Source organism: Kwoniella newhampshirensis, chromosome 2, assembly GCF_039105145.1.
Source record: "Kwoniella newhampshirensis strain CBS 13917 chromosome 2, whole genome shotgun sequence".
Classification (NCBI taxonomy): domain Eukaryota; kingdom Fungi; phylum Basidiomycota; class Tremellomycetes; order Tremellales; family Cryptococcaceae; genus Kwoniella; species Kwoniella newhampshirensis.
In genome coordinates, this window is record NC_089956.1 from 477,534 (window position 1) to 499,343 (window position 21,810).

The following is a 21,810-nucleotide window of genomic DNA, read 5'->3' on the forward strand; positions in this document are numbered from 1 at the left end:
ACACGCTTCACAGGTGATCTTCTCAGACTCGATCAGACTGTCTACCCACTGCACATACCACTGCACATACTGCATGGGACAGTCTTTCAGGCAGGGTGAACCATTCTACATCATGCCGAAAGTCGCAGTCATCGCGTCAATCTTTACGCTCGCGCTTCTTTTCCTCGCGACTCCTACGACCGCTCTCTTCAACGACCCCGGTCTGTCGTACTGCAAATGTCAGTATCGAGTACTGCCTCAAGACCTGGAAGGCCAAGCTCACGTCATGACAACGTTCTAGGCATTTGTTTCACGAATTCAACGATAATACCACTCTATCGGCCTGATAACCCTGCCAAACCATGTCTGTCGTGCACTCGACAATTCTGTCTCGATCAAAAATTATCGATATGTAAAGGTGCTGAGGTGCCAGAACTTGATGCGGATGTGGGCACTGGGACAGAGGGTGATGTCGAAGCGAGATGTTTCAGTGAGTTGCGTGGCCTCTCGCAGTAATTGAGGTCCGTTTGAGCTGACAGACTGTGATTAATAGAACGCGATTCACCAAGAGACCAGTTGATCGTAACCTTCTTCCTGCTGATCGTCTTCGGTCTATTGCTGTATGCTGCTATTAGATCAAGGTACGCCCTGTAGCGGTTCGCGGATCAGAGTCGATGATGTGCTCGCTAATCGTCATCTTTCTGTTCATAGATTGCGAAAAGCTATCGAAACCAGAGGACGACCTCAAGACCTTCGCGAATGGAGTGAAGCGCTTTTACCCGCACCGCTGCACCCGTACTCTGCTTCACTTTTCCCAAGACGTCGAGACGGTGGCTTAGGCTGGGGAGGTGGTGGAGGAGAGATGCGTGGTAATACTGCAGTTGGTTATGCTCCTGTCAGCGTCGGTAGCTGATGGGGTATGAGGAAATGGGGTCTGGTCGTTTTCATATAATGCATGCTACAACACCACGATGGATATTGGGTCCTTGGCGTCCTGCCGTCAGACCTATCGACCTCCCCTTCCTCCCTTCATCTGTCTCGCGAACTTGTTAAACTTCTTGTTATCCAGCTGGATTCTCGAAACGTGTTGCATTTCTTCCGCGAGATGCTGTGTCCTCGATTCAGGAGCAACAGTGTATTGGATGTCCTACGAGATGAAAAGGTTGAGCTTCGTGCAGTATCACTCTTTGGTACAAGAAGACTCACCTTGACAATCTGTAACCTAGCTCCCTTCCTAGTAGCGTTCTCCTCCAGTGCCTTCTGAATGTCGAACCTCTTCTTTCTTGGTGCAGCATCGTCACCCTGGCTTTGATTGTAACCACCCCCGCGCGATTGACTTTCACCTTGACTATGAGGCTGAGACTCGACTTCGTTTTGCGACCCAACGAATTTGGAGCGGAAATTCGCTGGACGCTTGATGATAGGTCTTGACCACGATTGAACGAGAGCATCGGCCTGCCGGTTGATAGCAGGGGTGACTCGTTTGGTTTTGGTGTAGAAAAGGACGATGGGGCCGAGGCGACATTCCTTGAGTGTGGTAGTATCCAAATCCATCTACAAGCGGATATGTCAGAATCCGACTTGACGGTCTACAGTTCTTGGAAGGAAACTGACCTTCGGAAGCACCTCAAAGATTGCCTTCTGGATACCCACACTGGGTAGACTTCGATCTGGCAGCGGCTCCAACCATCTTTTTACTGCTTCGAGCACACCATTGTCGACGATGGACTGCCAGAGCGTAGTACTGGACAGTGACCTGTCAGCGTAGCGTCCGCAGAAGATTTGCCTGCACTCACTTTCTGAGAACGCCCATTACTTCGTCCAACATGGCCAACTTCGCCGTACCAGGCAATTTTGATCTGTTTGATGCCTCGTCTTTGTCCGCAGCCGCTATCATTCTGTCCCTGAGTCGTGCACACACTTCATCATGATATGAATCGACAATCTGATGACGGCCCACGTCAGCTCATATGCTCGAGCTTAGCCAGATTACAAAGTCACTCACATCGCCGTCGTCTTCGCCACCCTTCTTCTTTCTTCGAACAACTTTCGCCTTCTTGCCAATTGCATCTATTCTCTGTTCGATTTCCAGTCGACGTTCTGAAAGTAGCTAGCTCGTAAGCACAAGACTCGAATTGCGATAATTTACAGATGCTCACGGGTTTCGGCGTCGATTATTGGGGCAGCCTCTTCGTCCTCATCAACGTCAATGTCTCCCTCTGATCTGTCCCTCCTCTTTCTGCTAGCTTCAGCCCTTTGCTTCTTCTTTTTTCTTTGCCTTCGCCTCTCTTCCTCGTCCTCTTCGACATCCTCCTCATCGTCCTCGTCCGCGTCGTCCTCGTCCCCACTATGTCTCTTGGTCCTCTTGAATTTGGGGATTTTGGCTGAAGACGTCGCCGTAGCAGGAACATATTGTTCGTCCTCGTCCTCATCCTTTTCGTCATCTACGTCGACATCCACATCATCTTGAATAGCGAGTGCTGGCGCTGTCTCTCCGTCGTCGTCGCCTTCCGCTGCCGGTCGTTTTGGGAACGCGAGTCGACCACGCGGACGTCTTTGACCGTCTTCATCCCCAGAATCGTCAGAAATGTCGGATCCCTCTCCTCCAAACACCTGGTTGTAGAGCTCTGCCTGGGCAGGAGCCGGTGCGGCCTCGGGCGGCGGAGAGGCAGACATTTCGTAGTTCGACGCTGACGTATCGCGGTGATCAGCTTATGATGTATGAATGTCTTGTTGAGTTGAAGTCGAGAACAGGATTAAGTCAAGCAGAGTAACAAATCAGACGGAAGTATATCCGTGGAGACGCGGTAAATGTGGCATTCCAAGCTGTCTCCTTCCTTTTCTCCTCCATACGACCGACTTTAACTAAATTTTGCCCCTTCATCCCGCACAATCAGTATGTACAGCTTATATGGCCCTGCAGCACGGTTCACCGCCGCCTTCTCTGCCCTATTGTGTGCTATTATACTCTGAATGAAAGACGGGAATCATCAGATGGTGCATGCCATAGTCACGAATGCTTTATATATACATGTATGAGAAGCCAAACTCAACATCGGTTTCTGGACCTGTTCTAAAAAATCGCCGGAGCTGTAGCTCAATTGGTAGAGTGATGGATTCCAATGTTTGTTCTGTTGATCGTTCGTTGCCATCCATCGGTCGCAGGTTCGATTCCTGTCAGCTTCACTTTTTTGCCATCTTTTTGCACTTCCCCCCATATGCACAGCGGAAGTATATCCTTACCTTTCGCGTTTTGTTACCCTGTGTCAGCAATGCTCTCGTCTCATCATTTCATTCGGCCAAGTCTTGAACTCGATCAACATTCACTTGCATCACTCTTCTTCGCGCCTAATCTGTTTGTCAAAACGTGAAGCTGGAAAGCTCCGCATACCGTCGTTCAGCATCTTCGTGACTCTCCGATAATCATTCTCGCACCGACGATTTCATTGCGCGACAGTCACCTCAGCCTCGAACCTCTTCTTGAACTTCCCCTCTAGCACCACATTCAAACACGATGGGCGTCATAAATCATCTAGTGATGGGTGAGCTCTCAACCTGTCTTGACATGAGCGTCGCGTCGTGCTGATCCTTCGACATCGCAGCCGTTGTCCATCCGGTCAGTCACGTCGCTCCTTGCAGCTGCCAAGCGCAAACAGCATTCACATCCCTTCGATAACGCTGACATGGAATGGTCCCCCTTACAGATGGAGCTTCGTGCTCTTATCAACTTTGCGATCTGGCGAGACACCAGAGACATCACGGATGTAACAGAATTGCCTACCACGTTCTACAATCGACCAACCATGCAGAAATGTTGGAAGTACCTGGATCTGACGAGTCGAAGTTTCGCCAGAGTAGTCAAAGAGCTCGAAGGAGATCTTGCTAGGACCGTACGTATCGCTTGTCTGAGTCTCTCAAAATGCCGCCCGGTTGAATCAGGACGCTGACAGCTCTTATTGAGATAGGTTTGCATTTTCTACCTCGTCTTGAGGGCGTTGGACACAGTGGAAGATGATATGACTATCCCCAACTCCACCAAACTTCCTCTTCTCAGAGCCCTTCACACCAAACTCTACGAACCTGGATGGACATTCACCGAGTCGAAGGAGAGAGACAGGATAGTATTGGATGAGTTTGACAATATCCAGGCAGAGTTTGCGCAACTCGATCCCAAGTGCGTAGAGTCCGCTCCAATACAGCAGACGAACTTGACATACTCATCTGTAATGACCTTTGACAGATATCAAGCTGTTATTGCCGATATTTGCAAGAAGATGGGTGCCGGTATGGCGGACTTTGCAGCCCTCGCGACACCCGAACAACCCGTCGCCGAGGTCAACAGCATCGCTGATTACGACCTGTACTGCCATTACGTTGCCGGTCTCGTGGGAGAGGGTCTTTCTGGTATTTTCGCCGCGTCCGGCAAGGAGCGAGCGTTCATTGCGGATCAACTCACTCTATCAAACTCTATGGGTCTGCTTCTTCAGAAGACAAACATTTTCCGAGACCTTCACGAGGATGTGCTCGAGGGCCGAGGTTTCTGGCCCAGAGCCATTTGGGCCAAGCATGGCTTCAACTCGATGAAGGAATTGATCGATCCGGCGAGGGAGAAGGAGGCATTGTGGGCCTCGAGTGAGATGGTCCTGGATGCGCTAAGGCATGCTACAGACGCTTTGGACTACATGACGCTGCTGAAGAGTCAGAGCGTGTTCAACTTTGTGTCGATCCCCGCAGTTATGGCTATCGCGACTTTGGAGAGAACTTTCATGAACCCCAAGATGTTGAAAGGTAATGTGAAGATCAGGAGAGGAGAGATGGTTCGAGTGGGTTGCTCCTTGCGTGCAAACTGGTTTTGATCCTTGCTGACAAGATCTTCAGCTTATTATGCGATCAACAAACCCTCGAGATGTCTCATACATCTTCCGGGAGTTTGCTAGGATGATCCACGCCAAAGTCCACAAGGACGATCCGAATCTTCTCAAGCTCAGCATTGCTTGCGGCAAGGTGAGTCGTTCTAGTCTAGTCACTGATTATGAGTCTGTGGGCTGACAAGTCATATCGTCAGATCGAACAATGGACCGAGCACCATTATCCGTCCTTCATCCAAATCGCTGGAGCATCCGGTCAAATGGCGAGCTCTATCGACCCGACGACCAACGATGCTCGAGCAGCTCTGTTCTCGCGCATTGCGCTCGAAGCTCAGGAGGCTGCTAAGAAGGCACGTCAAGAGAAGATGTTGGCTGAGCTTAGGGCTCAGGGTCTCATCAAGGAGAGGGTTGGTACCGAGGAAGAGAAGGCGAGATGGGCTGCGCAAGCAGAAGCGGATCAAGCAACACCATGGTTGATGATCATCAGTGTTGTCGTCGGCATGTTGGCTTTGATGGGAGGACTGGGAAGTATCATCGTGTGGATCATCTTGAAGTACTCAGATTAATTGGATTGGGCGAGGTGATCAAACCGCTTGGTGGACTGTCTGTTTGACCGGTGCGGGAAAATACGTCTATGGTGTATGTGAAAGATACAAAATGTGTGATCAGATGTATACCCTGGGTAACAGTCCTCCTGTGGACAGTCTCGCCATAACAACTGTCAGAGGCGGAGCCCTCGTCAAAATAATATCGTCATGCTAAAATCACATGTGCGGCAAGGTCCGACCGTTTCCGAAAAAGTTGGTCGCTGGACTTGGTTGTCATCGCTATTTAAGCTGTTGACAAGACTACTTGTATTCACTGATCATACACAGAGTTACTGGCAACATGACAGGATGTGTACTACGATCGGCACTCAGAAGGGCAGGCGCTACCAGACCGGCCACGCTGACGCGATCATGTGCGAGACAGAGCATACAGTCAGGTAAGCAGCCATCCTGCTCACCCTAGGTTCATTGGTCATTGCCCTGCTTGCATCCCCTCAAGAGCTCGTTCGTCACCAGCAGAGTTGAGCTAGCAAGCGGTTCAATATCAGTGGCATACTGACCGAAAGAGTCATTCGTAGGGAGAAGAAACTACGCCTCTGCCTCATCCATCGCCAAACCGCCCAAATACGGACAACCTCACCCTTCGACCCATCCTCATCTTCTCAAACCAGGGGAACTGACACCTGGGGTCCCTGCTGAAGAGTATGAACAACGGAGAAAGAAGCTCATGGAGAGTCTGGGAGAAGGCGCTAGAGTCATTTGTATGGGTGGAACGGTCAGATTGATGTCACAAAGTGAGTAACACCATGTCAGCTATTTATATGTTATGCGAGCTGACGAAAGGGCGTTCGTAGGTATATTGTGAGTCTGCGTGTCGAGTATGGATATCTAAACAGTGCAAATACCATGCTGATTACATACATGGCTAGCTATCGTTTCAGACAAGGTGGGTTTGAACAGTATGATCGTTGCTTGTTTGCTGACAATTCGGCCAGCGACCGACTTTTACTACCTCACTGGTTTCCATGAGCCGGACGCAACCCTTGTTCTAGGTATATGAAGCTGAACGACCTCATATTTAGCGCACCATACAGCTCGTCTGACATATCCACTCGCAGAGTCACAACCGTCGTCACCGCGAGGCTACAAGTACAGTCTGTTCGTTCCTCCGAAAGATGCGCACGAGACACTCTGGGAGGGAGAGCGATGTGGTGTGGAAGGAGCGACTTCCATATTTGGTGCTGATGAGGTGAAAGAATCACATAGTATTGGATGGGTTGGGTACTAATGAGATCTTCGACACATTCACCAGGCATACCCCAACACGTCCTTATCAATCATGCTACCGTCTCTCCTATCGATTTCGTCAGATCAGCGTCTCTACGCCTCGTTACCACCCAAACCCTCTCCGTCGGCTTCTTCTCAACCGTTCCACCCACCATCACCACGTCGTCGTTCCTCTCTCCTGAAGCTCTTCTCCCCTTCGTCATTTTCCACCGAATTGAATCCTTCAGATCCTCCGCATCTCCTCCTCGCTGCAGCATTGACTTCGGACCTGGCACTGCCCCTGGAAAAGCCTCTTCAGCAGATACGTATGGTCAAGTCGGCGATCGAGATCAAGATGATGAAACGGGCTGCTCAGATCAGTAGCGCAGCCCATACAAAGGTCATGAGAGCTGCCAATGCCAAAGCCGGAGCCCGAGAAAGAGAGCTGGAAGCCATCTTCGAATTTGAATGTAACATGATGGGTAGTGAGAGACAGGCTTATGTGCCGGTCGTCGCATCCGGGTGAGTCCGCTCGATGCGGAGAATGGATGGCTTTGGCTGACAGATTGTTGATCAGTGCGAACGCATTAGTAATCCACTATACTAGGAACGACTGTACTTTAGATAAAGACGACGTAAGTGAATCCATCGCTCCACGTCTCGTTTGGCACCGTGAAGCTTACACTCGACAACGCCAGCTTGTCCTCATTGACGCAGGATGTGAGTATAACATGTACACGTCGGATATCACACGCACCTTCCCAGTCTCAGGGAAATTCACCGCTCCTCAGAGAGATCTATACGAGGCAGTTCTGAATGCGCAGAAGGAATGTATACGGAGATGTAGAGTGGAAGACTCGGTAACGCTGAGTGAACTGCATCGAAGCAGTGAGTCTTCTCAAGACGATTATGGAAGCAGAAGCTAAAAGGGGAGTAGGTTGTAGTCTGCTGTTGGAAGAGCTGAGACAGATTGGCTTCAAATTGACGGTTGGTGATGTGGAGAGGACACTGGTGAGATATGCGCCCCTGTCTTGCACAGAGCACGAATCGATGCTTTCAAGTTGGGACGAGAATGCTGACCTGACCATAGTACCCACACTTCCTCTCACATCATTTGGGATCAGACTTACACGACTGTCCGACAAGAGATCGCAGCGCGACGTGAGCTCAGGCGTCGTCAATCGTTGACAGTACTAAATAAACACACGCAGTCTGGTCGAGGGAAATGTCATCTCGATAGAGCCCGGCGTGTACGTTCCTTTTGACAATCGATTCCCTACAGCTTTCCACGGCCTCGGAATACGGATAGAGGTGAGTCGAAGCACGTTCGATGCATACATGTGGCCAAGCGGTGCACGAGACGCTAGATGCTTATTGGCTGAAATGTACTGTTTATCAGGACGAAGTAGCCTTCACGAGCGACGGCCCAATGGTTTTATCGGCCAACGCTCCAAAAGAGATCGCAGACGTAGAAGGAGCGTGTCAGGGCATACTCGAATGAAAGCCTCCGCTATCGGCTACTTGCACACTCCACTCGTACCTTTCGGAAGGATCCGACGACTCATGTGCACTTTATATCGCTTTATATGCATGGATGCACTCACACCTCGACGGAACGATTTCCAAGATGAGGTATCACGAACGTTTGTTGATGAGGTGTGCTAAAAATACCGCCACAAAGTGGCACGTGCGGTAGCCATGAAGTTCGTTTGGTGAAACAGGCATTTTAGCGTCACCTGTAACAACAACGTTCGGGCGGTAGATCTATCGCGAAGAGGTGCGATCAATGGAGATAGGACGCATGAGCACGCACGTTGCCGCTCTCCAAGAATGCGTTCAAGGGACAAAATATCGGAGACTCACTCACGAGGTGACAGCGAGGGCACATCCAATCGGGGAGCTTGGGTGAAGCGGAGCGTCAATCAACTGTAGTGCTGTAGAGTCCGATATCGGACCAAGAGGCTTCACCGGCGGCAGCTCAATCCGACCAGGGAGACTGAGAGGTATATAAAGATGAAGACTTTTTCGGGAAAAGCCAACAGACTTATTATCACTTGTAAAGAAATCACTTATCGCCATAACATACACCAAGATGAGCGCCTCTCAAAACGACGTCTTACCCACGTTGAACACCCTTCCCAGAGAGCAGACTGGCTCTGGTGAGATGGAAGTGGAAGACAACAAGAATGTTGTTTTGAATGAACCAGTATATGACGGTTCTGAGTCGGACGACTTGGAACTTGGTGAAGATGGCAAGAATGCTGGTGAGTAAAGTCAAACCTCACCACTACCTTCATTCTGTGTATTATTAGTACTTACCGTAAGCTGTCGATAGCTAAAGCAAGTGATTACTTCACAATCATGGCCAGTGGATTTGCCCTCGTTTCAGATGGATATCAGGTAAGTTCGAGCGTTGTGCAGCGGAGCCGAAGAATTTGGTGGCTGTGACTGACTTTGTGGCGTATTGATTCGTGGTGTATAGAATAACTTGGCGACCATTTTCAACCCCGTTTTTGTGAGTTTACTGAGGTGTCTCAAGCATGAGCGTATGGTTCTAGGCCGATAGAGGAACCAGTAGCTAACTTGGAGTTCATTTGCTTTCCAGAAAATCCTCTATGCACACTATTATACCAGTGCCATCTCGACTAGAGTTAGCAATGCCTTGCTCATCGGAGGTATGTCCATGCCCACCTTCTGTGTCCAGGGACTTTCGTCCCTCAAGTCATGTACCACTGGAGGCGATTATCCTTCCTTGTGTACGGTTGAAGCTGACATGTACCGTCCTAACTCGCAGAGATCATCGGTCAAGTTGGTGTTGGCTTGATTTGCGATCTGGTCGGTCGGAAGACAGCTATGGTAGCAACGACCATGCTGATCGTGGTCGGCGGTATCCTGTCGACTGCCTCTACTGGATCTAGTGGGTTGTCAGCCCCTACATTTGTTGAGAGAATTATCCCATGTACTGATCTGACTTCTCGCTCAGCAACCGCTGGAATGATGTGGATGTTGTGAGTGACATCTTCGATACCGCACCACACAAATGCAGCTTAGCTCAGCTGACCACGTTCGCTGTGTAGGACTGTATCTCGTGGCATGGTCGGTGTCGGAGTAGGAGGTGAATATCCCGCTTGCTCGACTTCAGCTTCGGAAGCTGCCAACGAAAAGTTTGGTCGTGATCGAGGAAAGATCTTCATCCTGGTGACCAAGTGAGTGTCAACATGAACCTCGTGAGCCATCGCGACAGCGCTTCAGAGCTGACATGTGTGTTGACCAATCAGTCTCATGCTTTCCATCGGAGGTCCTATCGTCATCTCGCTCTTCCTTCTGGTCATCAACGCGGCAGGTTACAAGGGCACAAAATCTCACGAGGACCTCCACAAGCTTGAGTACACCTGGAGAATCATCATGGGTATCGGAGTGTTCATCCCTCTCAGCGTGTTCTACTTCCGGTAAGTCCGCAACATGCCTTTGACTTAGCTATGTGTACGTTCATTGATCTAATCCCGATCAGACTCAAGATGATGAATTCGAAGCTATATCGTCGTAATGCTATTCGACGAAGTCCACCTTACGGTCTCATCGTCAAGAGGTATTGGAAGACCTTGCTGGGTACAGCGGGTACTTGGTTCCTGTACGTCCTTCTCTTCTCCCCCTTCACAATTTCTGAACAATCTGAACCTCACACCGCGTCCTCCCCTTGATAGATACGACTTCGTCACATTTCCAAACGGTATTTTCAGCTCTACCATCATTGCGGGTGTCATCCCTGGCGCTGGACTCGTTCGAACTATGGAGTAAGTCTCCTGGCACTATACACAGTTCAAACGTGGCGCTCATATTGGTGGCGCCAGGTGGACATTGCTCCTTTCTGTACTCTCCCTTCCTGGTGTATTCATCGGTGCATGGATCGTCAAATAGTGAGTGGAGGCTCCCCGAAACAGGAAAGCAGGAAAGATTGATGGAAACTTGACAGCACGGGTCGTCGTAACCTCCTCATCATTGGGTTCTCGTGAGTTCGCTTTGCTTGAGAATCGATGACAGTGTCTAATCGACCACTATGTTTAGCGGTTATATCGTGTTCGGACTCATCGTTGGACTCTCATACGAGAAAATGACTAAGATCATTCCCCTCTTCATCATATTCTACGCCTTTATGCAATCCTCTGGTAACCTTGGACCTGGAAATATGGAGGGTACTATCAGCGCCGAGGTCAGTGACTAACCCGTTTATCCGCCATGAGTGAGCTGACTTGATTCGCACTACAGTCATACCCCACAAGTATCCGTGGCACATGTTACGGTTTCAGTGCAGCTGTTGGGAAAGCCGGTGCGGCTATCGGTACTCAGTGCTTCACCCCCATCCAGAGTGAGCCGATCATCGCCTAAAGCTGTGTACATTGAGGTCTAACGTACTACTGTATAACAGACCACCTCGGGAAAAAGTATACCTTCATCATCGCAGCATGTTGTGGAGTCGTCGGCGTGGCTCTCTCGTATTTCTTCGTGGAGGACAAGGGTATGGACAGGCTCGAGAAGGAAGATGAGATGTGGAGACAGTACCTTGTCGAACACGGTAAGGGCGATGTGATCATGGGTGATGGATCGGCGGGTGAGAGAAGAGCCGAGGGGAATGTCGAGAAAGGAGACTTGAGCTTCACAGAGTAGGTTTTATAGTAACCGTGCTCTGAGTAGTTATAGACGATTGGTATAGATGCACATGTCAGTGTCTGACTACAGGACCCCCCGGATTTGTACTGTACGTTGCAACCAGCCTCAATGACTTCAGTACACTGTCCTTTCAGCCGTGACACTCGTCTCAGGAGCTCAAAGGAATGGTGCTGTATAACGCGACGTCTCCTTTGGTCGATCCGTTCTCGTGTTTTTTGACAAGTCATCACTTTCATGAGCTGGAGACGGTGTCTACATGGCTGAAAAGATGACTTGTCGATGGCATCAGAGGACATTCTAGTTGCTTACGCCTTGAGTTTGAGTGCCAAACGACCCCGAGTTGGTCATTCGAGATGTCCAAGGTCGACAAAGACTAAACCTTTATCACTAACATTCATTAGCCTTCGACAAGCACACAAGCCACCACTCTTGCTTTTCGAGAAAGCAAGATGCAAGGGCCAACCCCAATCTGGACAGGCTACAACCTCTTGCGACTGGTCGCGGTCGTGTTCTTGACCTGGACATTGATTGCCCAGTTCATCGCGATTGCAGAGTGAGTCTGTTGTCGCCTTCACAATGCAATATCAGCCCCGAGATTGATTCTCTCTGATTCTGACCCGTCTTTGATAACTTACCGTAGCGATATGAAAGCGTATACACTAGCATCGAGCGCTGCTCGAAATGCCACAATCACATCAACTGAGCAGACCTCTTCCACCCGCACTCCTACGGATACATCGACGTCCAGTGTCAGCCCTAACGTTACTCGTAGTGTTAGTAAGGATGCGGGAATAGCCAAATGGGGATCTGCAACTACTATCTCCACTGGCGAAGCGAGCGCCACCTCGCTGATCACGTCGTCGCCTTCCAATCGAGTCAGTTCAGGTCCGTTTGATGGTAGTGGCTCAGATATGAACGGCAGTGACGAGGTTGGAGGTCAAGTCTTGCCTCTTCCCAATGTGAAGCGAGCGATAGGAGTTACGGCAGATGAAACTGGATCAGGAGCGAATTGGGGACTGTCTTCGGTCCCTCGTCAAGCAGGTGGTACTGCGTAAGTTCGGCTTGGCATTCGGCTGGTGACTCACAACTGATTAACATTCGGACGGTTCAAAAGGTTTGCCGTCATGTCACGTCTTGTCATAGGTAATTTCCCTTCCTACTACTTACGTTGCGTTTCATCACAGCACTCACCAGCTCCAATGTACCTATTAGCTCAGTAAGGCTGACAGATTCCTTCAGCTACGACGTTAGGCTTCCTTGTTCTTGGTCAAGCGGGCTTGCCAGAGATGTTCTTGTACCGATGGGTCCCTTGGCTAGGACCACATAGCACACCACTTTGGTTGGGCTTGGGACAGTTTGTGTGAGTGATCGCCGGATCTCTCCAGACCCGGAAGGCGAAGTGATTGACCTTGAGCCGGACAGTGTGGCGGTCGAGATTTTACGGGTGTAGTGAGTGCCACTCTATCTACCGATTGGCCATCTTTCGCTTCCATTCACTCTCGCTACCTGCCTCGCCTGCACATCGATCGATGCTGACAACTCTCCTTCTAGCGCCAAATCAATGATGCTCATTCCCGCTTGGGGGGTACTGGCAGTTGGACTGATCAATCTAACTCTGGTGAGTCCGACAATGTCAATCTTTCAATTGCTATTTAGTAACACTCTCCCGTGCCTGAAAGGGATCAGTACTTCTTTGCCTTGCTCGAAGACTGCCAAAGTATCCTCCTCCTCCACTGTACTTCAATCTCTCCACGCGTTTCCTGTTCTTCCGACCGGCCCCTCAATGCTACCAACAGCTTTTCGATGACCCTTGGACCAATGTGGGCGAAGAGCGAATAACAAATCTACCGTCTGCGAACGCAAAGGAAACAGGACTGGATGGAGACGAGGAGAAAACTCTCGCAATGAATGGTCGCAGAACGCAAGACGAGCGAGAGCCCAGTATATCAGCATGCATGAATCACAAGTCACACCACGATGTGAGGCAAGGCGGTTATCCGACCTTTTCGGGCGGAAGGATGACAGATCCCGGTCGACAAGTGCCCACTGGATTCTTGGAGAGAGGAAAAGGCGGGAGAGGAATGGAATTTGTCATCAACGATGGCAAACGGTCAGACAAAGGTGACCTGAAAGGTGTCATGCCAAAGGGATCAGATGGCCAAGTTGAAAGTGGCGGCGGACTGAGTGATCTACCCCCCCTTCCTGCCAAGAACCATAAATCGAGGTCAGCGCAGAGGGTGGACGACTTGCCATTTCGAGGTCAGTCGAAGAAGCCAGCTCCTGTTCCGCCCAAAATGCCAAGCATACAACAGGTCGCTTCTCCTCGAAGAGCTGAGATATTAGCGGGGCAAAACATACCTAGAAAAGCTGCAATTGTCAATGAAGGAGGCCCGATCATGTCGAATGCGATGCGAGCCGGCTCAAGCATGGACAGGGCACGTGCCAGCACGATGAACGGAAAAAGAGGTAAGATGCCAATGGAACCTGCTTCAACACGAAGGCAGTCCATCTCTCTCACTGCTCCTCCTCCTGTGCCGATGAAAGCTGTGAATCAGGCAAACAGACAGTCGAGCCTGTCTAGTGTTTCAGCAGCGAACGATCTCGCACCGAGATTTCCCTTCCCACCATCTCGTCAGCCATCTGGTGACTCACCACCAGACAAATCGCTTACCTCTCAAAACGAGCGACAGCGGTGTTCGGGCATTGAAACTAAGCCAGCTGTGCCGCATAGTAAAATCGACGGTCAGAAGACGCCCAAGTCCGCCCAGAGCAGGCAGAAAGACAAGCGAGAACCGGAAATCCAGGACCAGACCAAGCGTACTCGGCGTGCAGATCGCAGCCTCCATCAACCGAAATATCTCTCTCCACCTTCCAGCGCAATCACTATCCGTCAAGCCGACCCAGACCCGCTTGGTCGAGCACACACCTTTGACTCCCACTCGCCGCGCCATACCCATCGTCAGGCGGCACCCGACGTCCCACCTCTGCAATCCAGTATGATCAAATGCGCTGACCGATTAACACGTTCCAACTCTGCTCGATCTACCAGGACAGCGCGTGGTGTTCGATTCGATCTGAACAAAGTAGAAGCGCAATCGCCGCCTCAGTACAGATACAGTTCGGCAGATGAAGATTCGTTGAAATCTCCGCCTAGAACAGGGATCAGGATTCCTGGTACGAATGTCCACGTCCCCATTCCGGGTATGGCGACGCCAAGGTCCACCATTGACCATAGCCGACCAGAGTCGTATTCGAGCTCGGTTTCGGGGACAGGGACGGAATTCGAGTCAGAGTCAGACAGAAAAGGTCATAAGTTGATGGCTTCGACTGAGATAAAAAGTCCATCGGTCCAGGCGTTTCCAGCAAAGACAGATAGACCAAGGACTATGACTATACTCGGGGGAGGATATCTGACTGGAGGGATGGAGGTGTACAGACAGAGGAGACCCTCGAGCGCGACTGTGGACTCAAGAGACTCCAGAGAGCTTTGAGTTGAACAGGTCAGCTAGGAATGAGATGTCACTCGTGGGAACCACATCGCGTAGGAACGAAGCGTAGCTCTGGTCTGTCTGATTTGCGGACAAAAGATGCATGCATCATCAATTGCATCTGTCGCCCGATATTATTCGTGAGCTTGCCGGACATGATGCATGGAGATATGTAGGGCGTGGCACTGTCAGATGTCTTTATCACGATTGAAATGATGCTGAATCACTTGAAATGTCAAAAACAACATCCGGAAACCTCCACGCCCGGTTCGTCCACCTTTGTCATCCTTGTCGTTTCCACTTGTCATCTCTCTTCCTTTTTAGCCAAGACATGGCCCACACTTCCCGTAAACCCTCAAGATGAGCTGTGCAGACGATCTCACCACCGATGACTTGAACGGCGCTGTCACAGACCAGGTTCTCGAACGAGTGACAGCTGGAGAGGGGAGTAATACTAATCTATGGGGTCAAATCGACAAAGACAAGTGAGTGATGACTTTGGACATATGATTGCTACCAAGGAGATCATCATTGAACTGACATGTCATGCAGTGTGACTGGTCTGAATCTGATGGAACCGTCATCTGCTCCCAAAGTCATCAAGACGTGGGACGAACGATTGGACGATGAAGACTACGTCGAATCAGGCGTTGACGATGACGTGCGTGCGATGTCTAGCATTCTGAGACCTTCTCCGAGAACATATCTCACATACCATATCCCCCGCAGTTGATCTTACATATCCCGTTCGTATCCTCCCTACGACTGCGTACGCTGCTGCTCCTTCCTCCCGCCCCTGGACATCCCCATAGACCTTCTCGACTTCGTCTGTTCGCGAACCTGCCTCATTGTCCCGATTTCTCGGATCTGGAATCTATGACACCGATCATGGATCTAGACACCTCCATGCCTCCTGCAGGTATCAGACGACTGCCCGACGGACGTAGGGATGTCGAAGATTGGGGATTGAAAGTTCAGAAATTAGCCAATGTCTTCTCAGTCACATTACTCTTTGTGAGTTGTATCAGAGCCCTTCTTACCTCTCATATGGATTCTACTAAACAATGACTGATTTCGTGATATCTGTCGTAGTCGGAAGCAGCTACGTCGTTGAAATCAACGATATATTATGTGGGGTTCAAGGGCGATCCGAAAACACAACATATGGACATGTCGAAGTTGGGTCAAGTGCCGGCTCAGAACGCAGCGGATAAAAAGGTCGATGAAGTGAAAGAGCAGAAAGGTGCAGGTTACACGACGATTAGATGATATCTCGGAGCGAAGTCGAAGAAGAGTCCTGGCTGGTATGTCTTGGAACCAGTGTATAGAGTGGTCTGTATATGTGCTTCATCACTGTTGTATATGCATAGCTGTCGATGAGATGATGATGTCTAGCGGGTATAAGGCGGTGAGCATCGGGCGAGTTGTGAACGCGTGATCAGACACTGCTTTACGATCACTTTGATCAATCATCTCATCATCTCCTTGATACCTTGGACGACCAATCTTCGTTTGCAACTTATACTCACACTCGTTATGATATCGTTCCGCTCACTCTGATCCTCTGCCTCGTCAGCCGTGCAAGAGAGTCAGACATCCTCCCCGACCAATCTCCAGGCCATCACACATTATACATTCCGCCCTCCACTCTGTACGCGCCGTTGCTTGACGACCGCGCTCTCTTATCGTCTTGTCGGCCGGCATACACTCACACAAAGGACCCCAATTGATACTGAAAAGTCGCTTCCTGCACCGCGATGTCGACTATCGATGAACAGGACAAACGATTCACTCTCGCCGACTATGAATACGATCGTGAAGAAGAGTACGCCGAACCTCACGCAGAGAGTAGTCACCATGCGTCCGTTGCCGCATTGCACTCAGCTATACCGGTCACGTCACACCAACTACCTCGGCATCCTCAGATCCATTACCATCAACACCCACCCTCAATCTTACACAATGGGAAGGACGTAGCGATGGGCGAGCGAAGTGTCGGTAGCGGGACACTGAGACTCCATGAAGGATTTGTACGTTGTTCCTTTTCTGTCAAACGCCGCTGTGTTCCTTTCGCCATCTCCGAGATCTACCACTGCTATCTAATGTTTTTATAGCTGACATAATCATTGGCACTGACTCGGATGCACAGCCTCTTTCTTCACCGATGTCATCGTCAAGCAGCTACCCGCAAAACATGTATTTACCATCTGGTGCTTCGACATCTACGAACGAACTAGTCCCACAACCATCTCTCCCCCGTTCATTCTCCTCACAACATCACTTGGAAACCGACGACGAAACAGGTTATGATCCTGCTCAGCTGTCACCGGGCTACTACGAAGACGATTCGAGGTCAATCATGAGTGATATGTCAGGAAAGGCACATGCGACGAAGGCGATTGAGTCTCGAAAGGTGGATATGACCACTTCGGCTTCAATGCCTTCATCAGGTAGATGTGAGACAGGTAGATGGTGGACTAGAGTGAGTCATCTCATAGGTACCCTATGGAGTTTACAATCCGGCTGACTCGCAAGGTGTAGATTATCCCTTCAACGTCCTTGACGCGAATACTGCTAGCAACCATTCTGATCGAAACAGTTATCAATCTGACAATTGAGGTAGATCATTTTGCTCAATGTCGGCTTGTTCGTGCTAACGTTCAAACCAATGCGCAGGGTAACATATTATACCGGTTCAGAGACGAAGCGTCGTCTTCAGATTCCTCCACACTGCTCATCGAAAACAAACGCCGACTACCTATCTATCTCATCATCTTCGGTCTCGCTCAGTAGGTCCACATCGGTCTTGGAATTGAGCGAACCCGCTTACTGATCTTTCATTAGTCTTTGGGAGATCGTTCTGACGGTCATCGCTATCCGAACGAAGAATACCATCCAGGTCATCGCTGTCACCGCCTTCAACTATGCCTTTTTGGGTTACGCTGTCATCCAGATATACGAATTGAGAAAGATCTTGGGAGACAACCTGTCGGAAGAGTTGACAGGCAACGACGATAGGACAACACTCTTGACATTGCCTCTGAATGTTCTGACCGCTCTGATTATCGCGGTGGTGGCGGTATGTTGTCTGGTATTGAGCGTGCTTTGCGTTTTTCTGCAAAGGGAGTTTGGGTGCGTTTGCTGGTCGCTCGGAGCTTTGAGATAGGCATGGAACTGATTGTGTCGCTGCAGATGGCTTCGATATCGATTTCTTGGCGCAGACTTGATGATCCGGGAGTATTACTTCAAGCTGCAAGTCTTCGAGTGTCTCTGCTATTTCAGTGCCTTCTTCTGTGCAGGTTTCGGGATCCAGGTGGGTGTAACTCAACGCGTGCGACGGATGAGCGTTTGCGCTGACAGGAAACGTTTTCCGGTTGTTCCAGTTCATCTGGCTTGGTGCGCTACTCCGTCCCTAAGTCGTTCTTTGTGTAGCTTGACTGATCCGTCCCGTATAGTGCTGAACCCCGACGATGTGGAGTATATCGTTACTTGGGTCGCATTCCCCCTCCTCCTGATCTTCTTGGTCATTGGTCGATTCGCAGCGAAACACGAGAATCGATACTTTATGGTGAGCATGGATCTGTCTCTGCCTCTTTGCCTCCTGATGGAATGCTGAATGATATCCGCTCTATTAGGCTACATTTCTAGTAGGACTTTTTGTCGGTTGTGCATATTTCATCTACAAGCTCGTTCGTATCTGGCAACAAGACGACACGACCTACAGTAATATCTCCAAATCACTCACGACATTCGACGCACTGAGCTTGATATCACTCGCGGCATGTGCGATTTGGGGGGCCTTGGTCTGGCGAAATTTCGGAAAAGGTCTAAAGTCTGCGTGTGAGTAAAAGTTTTGGCTTGTCGTTTCGACATGGTCGAGTCGCAAGACAGCGCAGAAGCTGATCAGCCTTGCACAAACTCGATCGTAGTATTGAGCAAACCTGGCTCGCCGACTTTCTCCAGTGTGATGGGATTCTGGAGGACGGGAAGCGGGACGTCGGAAGAAGAGAAAGGGGAAGAGATGACGATGACTCAGCGGAGAGTCAGTATTGATTGATTGATAGATAGTAGCGGCGCTGTCGTTGAAATTGGTTCGAGCTGGTCTCGATGATTTACGTTTGTGACGAATTTGGGAATTCCGGTTTGTATTTGTATGAAGGAGAGCACTCCTTGCCTGGTGTGAGAGAGCTGGATAATGACTACGTTTCTGTAGTTCGCGCATTATTTCTTTGGTCATGATAATGGACTTCATGAAATCAGAGTATCTCCTCCGACTCTTCTATACCGTCAGTCACCGATTACAACCTGCATCATCTTCACCAAACCAAACGAACAACGATCGACTGTACATGATGCTAGATATCGTCAGTCAGGCGACCGACAACTACAGATCCGCCGCCATTCTAGCCTCTTTCAACCTCAACGCTCTCAGCAATTCCTCTGCCCTGTCTCTCTGAGGCGCATTTGTCTGTGCAACTTTTTCCAGATACTGAGCTGCCAAAGCCCAATCTCCTTTCTCTCCTTCCCCTTCCCCTCCTTCACTATCCATACTGGCATCATCCCCTCCTCCCTCTCCAGACGCCCCTGCAACGTCTCTCATCTCCCATTCTGCCACAGATAGATAACTGCTCGCCATCTCGGCTACTGGGATCCCTGTCTTCTCGCCTAATGCCAAGATCTTACGATGGAACGATACCGCTTGGATATGTTGATTGAGCGTGGTGTGTAACGAGGCGAGTTTGAGTAAGATTGTAGGAGTTTGGAGTCGGTCGGCTCCGAGCAATGCTCGAGTGTGCGCGAGTATTGCATCGGGTAGACTTAGCGATAAGGAGCATTAGTTCCATTGCGGACATGAGGTCGTGATGAGCGTATCGCTCACCGTTTGAGATTTTCGTAGACCGTCGCCAACGCCGTCCACATGCGACAATCGTATGGTCTGGCGAAGAAGGTAAGCTCCATGCTCGTCAAAAGAAGATGGTAAACCAGCTCACCGGAGTGACGTTGCCTGGTTGTAGTATTCGATGGCATACATTGGCATGTCCAACAGCTCGTAGGCTTGACCAAGACCATACCAGGCTCTGTAGTCTTTCGCATTGACGTCTGAGGAAGATGATAGTGATTCAGTCGGACAGCTGCTACCCCACTGGTCGTTTTTGGCTCACCTATCGCCTTTCTGTACGCCTCTATCGCAGCATGTGAATTCTTCAACTCGACGAATTCATGACCCATCAACGTCCATGCAGGAAGATATTCGCGATTAAGCATCAACGATCTCTTGAAATACGTTATCGCCTTGGTATGATCGGCGCGAGAGGAGTAGTAGTTGCCTGGAGAATAACACGAATTCGTTAGCTGGATAAATGAGCCGGAATTTCCTGTACACGCCGAGCTGACACACCTATCAAGCAGCACACTTCCGCTCTATTTCGATCTATCTCGGCATATTCATGTGCTAATTTTCCCAGCTTCGCCTGCTTGTTCATGACATAAAGCATGTTGGAATAGATATCGACTTCTTCCATTCGGAAGGGATCGGCTTTCTGCACGGCGTCGAATTCTTTCTCTGCGGTTTCGAAATCTGAGTGATCGGTGCAAAAGAACCTCAGCTTACGCTCCTCGCTACCTGTACGTGGACGATGGTCAGCTGCCACTCACCTCTCATATGATAGTACACCATAGCACGTTGGGCTTTGAGATGTACACTGCCCGGGAAGATCTGCAGGAGCTCTGTGATCATGTTCATGAGTAGGTCGGTCGCGGTGTGCAGATCCAGCATACAGCTTATGGCGAAGAAAGTAAGCATGGGTGATGACGGTAATTCCTCTTTCATCGATATGAACTGCGCAGTGAATCAGAATTCAGTCAGTGAAGGATTTCTCCGCCCCTGGGTCTTTTGGAACAGGCAAGGCTCACCATGTCCGCCGAATATACCATCTGAGCCATCTGACTCCAAGCACTCCAGTTATAAGGTTTCAACCTGACGCTATCCATCAAGCATTTCACAGCTGGCGGACGTCTGTCCAATCGCATGTAGCACAGCCCACGGAGATAGATGAGATACGAGTCTGTCTCGTTGTTAAGTTCCGCTATGAGGGGCGATAAGGCTGGATAAAGCGCTAGTCGTTCTTCTTTCGTATCAAGGAAATGAGGGAGTGATTCTTGTGCTTTTCGATCTGCCGACTTTGAGACGATGTATATGTCAGCAGAATATCATTCCCGATGACAGACATGAGTCAGCTCACCAGATACATCGAGTAGTACTTGAGGAACCTGGACCGACTTCCTTTCGCATCTTTCAACACCCATGCCACACGATCATACTCCTTCAGGTCAAAGTATCCTCTCGCGAGCTGAAATTCGTCCTCTTCCAGTACATCCGCTTCCTCTTCAAGTTCTATGCCATGGATCGTACGTCCTCTGCTGGGCCCTGCTTCGGCGTTGAACGATCCTGGACCAGGAGAAGGCAAGAAATCGCCTATCGAAGGTCGAGGACGAGTAGGCGGTGATTGCGGTGGCAGGGACGATAAGGCCTGAGGCGGCGGAGAGAAGGGGAGATGAGGAGCAGATCGATATTCTCTAGGTAAAGCAGCCAGTAGTTCAGATGCCCTGTGGAGTCGAAGGTGTGGACCGGGTAAGCGATACTCTTCTCATGGAGGATAGCGGAGGAGTACCCGACTGACCATTTTGCAGCTACCATCAAGCCTCGGTCTCTCAGCTCTCGGATAGACCGTCGTAAGTCATGGGCCATCTGGATCTTGGCATCTGGCGACATGGAAGAGCCCGACATGTTGGCGTGAGTGAGCCGTCTGCTATAGCATGTGATGGATATCAAAGGGATGAATCAACGACGAGACTGATTTCAACAATTGGACGCGCTCTTCCAGCGATAACAACTGACAGGGTGCGGGGAAGATCGCCACATGATCGGTGTTATCTCGGTGATACACGTACGGTGAGAGCTGGGCGACGAGACCCGACAGCACTTTGGCCACC

At 50.1% G+C, this 21,810-nt stretch overlaps 9 protein-coding genes and 1 non-coding gene across 10 annotated transcripts; 8 read left to right on the forward strand and 2 right to left on the reverse strand.

The window, feature by feature from the left end:
• Positions 1–112: 112 nt before the first annotated feature.
• On the forward strand, positions 113–892 carry IAR55_000887 (uncharacterized protein; the record flags this gene model as incomplete). The annotated part of the gene is made up of 4 exons (XM_066944019.1): positions 113–218; positions 281–469; positions 533–620; positions 691–892. The coding sequence occupies 4 exons, from the start codon at positions 113–115 to the stop codon at positions 890–892; spliced, it is 585 nt and encodes a 194-aa protein (XP_066805220.1).
• A 93-nt stretch (positions 893–985) lies between these two features.
• On the reverse strand, positions 986–2,655 carry IAR55_000888 (uncharacterized protein; the record flags this gene model as incomplete). The annotated part of the gene is made up of 6 exons (XM_066944020.1): positions 986–1,126; positions 1,186–1,533; positions 1,594–1,723; positions 1,776–1,924; positions 1,985–2,079; positions 2,139–2,655. 6 exons carry the CDS (start codon positions 2,653–2,655, stop codon positions 986–988), a joined length of 1,380 nt encoding a protein of 459 aa, XP_066805221.1.
• Positions 2,656–3,065: 410 nt separating this feature from the next.
• IAR55_000889 lies at positions 3,066–3,165 on the forward strand. Its single transcript has one exon. It is a non-coding gene; the product is annotated as a tRNA-Trp (tRNA).
• Positions 3,166–3,683: 518 nt separating this feature from the next.
• IAR55_000890 (farnesyl-diphosphate farnesyltransferase) lies at positions 3,684–5,413 on the forward strand (the record flags this gene model as incomplete). Its single annotated transcript, XM_066944021.1, has 5 exons — positions 3,684–3,869; positions 3,945–4,153; positions 4,220–4,802; positions 4,858–4,983; positions 5,045–5,413. The coding sequence occupies 5 exons, from the start codon at positions 3,684–3,686 to the stop codon at positions 5,411–5,413; spliced, it is 1,473 nt and encodes a 490-aa protein (XP_066805222.1).
• Positions 5,414–5,735: 322 nt separating this feature from the next.
• Positions 5,736–8,162, forward strand: IAR55_000891 (uncharacterized protein; the record flags this gene model as incomplete). Its single annotated transcript, XM_066944022.1, has 13 exons — positions 5,736–5,832; positions 5,974–6,189; positions 6,250–6,256; positions 6,325–6,341; positions 6,391–6,447; positions 6,514–6,644; positions 6,708–7,183; positions 7,239–7,296; positions 7,360–7,549; positions 7,599–7,672; positions 7,752–7,822; positions 7,873–7,972; positions 8,061–8,162. The coding sequence occupies 13 exons, from the start codon at positions 5,736–5,738 to the stop codon at positions 8,160–8,162; spliced, it is 1,596 nt and encodes a 531-aa protein (XP_066805223.1).
• Positions 8,163–8,753: 591 nt separating this feature from the next.
• Positions 8,754–11,326, forward strand: IAR55_000892 (uncharacterized protein; the record flags this gene model as incomplete). The annotated part of the gene is made up of 15 exons (XM_066944023.1): positions 8,754–8,925; positions 8,997–9,061; positions 9,144–9,176; positions 9,267–9,336; positions 9,456–9,578; positions 9,645–9,669; positions 9,739–9,867; positions 9,940–10,110; positions 10,173–10,292; positions 10,366–10,455; positions 10,513–10,578; positions 10,635–10,670; positions 10,727–10,871; positions 10,928–11,027; positions 11,088–11,326. The coding sequence occupies 15 exons, from the start codon at positions 8,754–8,756 to the stop codon at positions 11,324–11,326; spliced, it is 1,584 nt and encodes a 527-aa protein (XP_066805224.1).
• A 452-nt stretch (positions 11,327–11,778) lies between these two features.
• Positions 11,779–14,820, forward strand: IAR55_000893 (uncharacterized protein; the record flags this gene model as incomplete). The annotated part of the gene is made up of 7 exons (XM_066944024.1): positions 11,779–11,882; positions 11,970–12,380; positions 12,444–12,472; positions 12,569–12,689; positions 12,752–12,778; positions 12,881–12,947; positions 13,009–14,820. 7 exons carry the CDS (start codon positions 11,779–11,781, stop codon positions 14,818–14,820), a joined length of 2,571 nt encoding a protein of 856 aa, XP_066805225.1.
• Positions 14,821–15,177: 357 nt separating this feature from the next.
• Positions 15,178–16,086, forward strand: IAR55_000894 (uncharacterized protein; the record flags this gene model as incomplete). The annotated part of the gene is made up of 4 exons (XM_066944025.1): positions 15,178–15,302; positions 15,370–15,478; positions 15,547–15,831; positions 15,910–16,086. The coding sequence occupies 4 exons, from the start codon at positions 15,178–15,180 to the stop codon at positions 16,084–16,086; spliced, it is 696 nt and encodes a 231-aa protein (XP_066805226.1).
• Positions 16,087–16,574: 488 nt separating this feature from the next.
• On the forward strand, positions 16,575–18,874 carry IAR55_000895 (uncharacterized protein; the record flags this gene model as incomplete). Its single annotated transcript, XM_066944026.1, has 10 exons — positions 16,575–16,847; positions 16,967–17,299; positions 17,359–17,436; positions 17,494–17,606; positions 17,662–17,949; positions 18,010–18,130; positions 18,201–18,213; positions 18,273–18,385; positions 18,453–18,657; positions 18,747–18,874. 10 exons carry the CDS (start codon positions 16,575–16,577, stop codon positions 18,872–18,874), a joined length of 1,665 nt encoding a protein of 554 aa, XP_066805227.1.
• A 327-nt stretch (positions 18,875–19,201) lies between these two features.
• Positions 19,202–21,604, reverse strand: IAR55_000896 (uncharacterized protein; the record flags this gene model as incomplete). Its single annotated transcript, XM_066944027.1, has 9 exons — positions 19,202–19,634; positions 19,697–19,753; positions 19,809–19,917; positions 19,980–20,144; positions 20,216–20,395; positions 20,473–20,656; positions 20,731–20,997; positions 21,060–21,423; positions 21,498–21,604. 9 exons carry the CDS (start codon positions 21,602–21,604, stop codon positions 19,202–19,204), a joined length of 1,866 nt encoding a protein of 621 aa, XP_066805228.1.
• Positions 21,605–21,810: the final 206 nt, after the last annotated feature.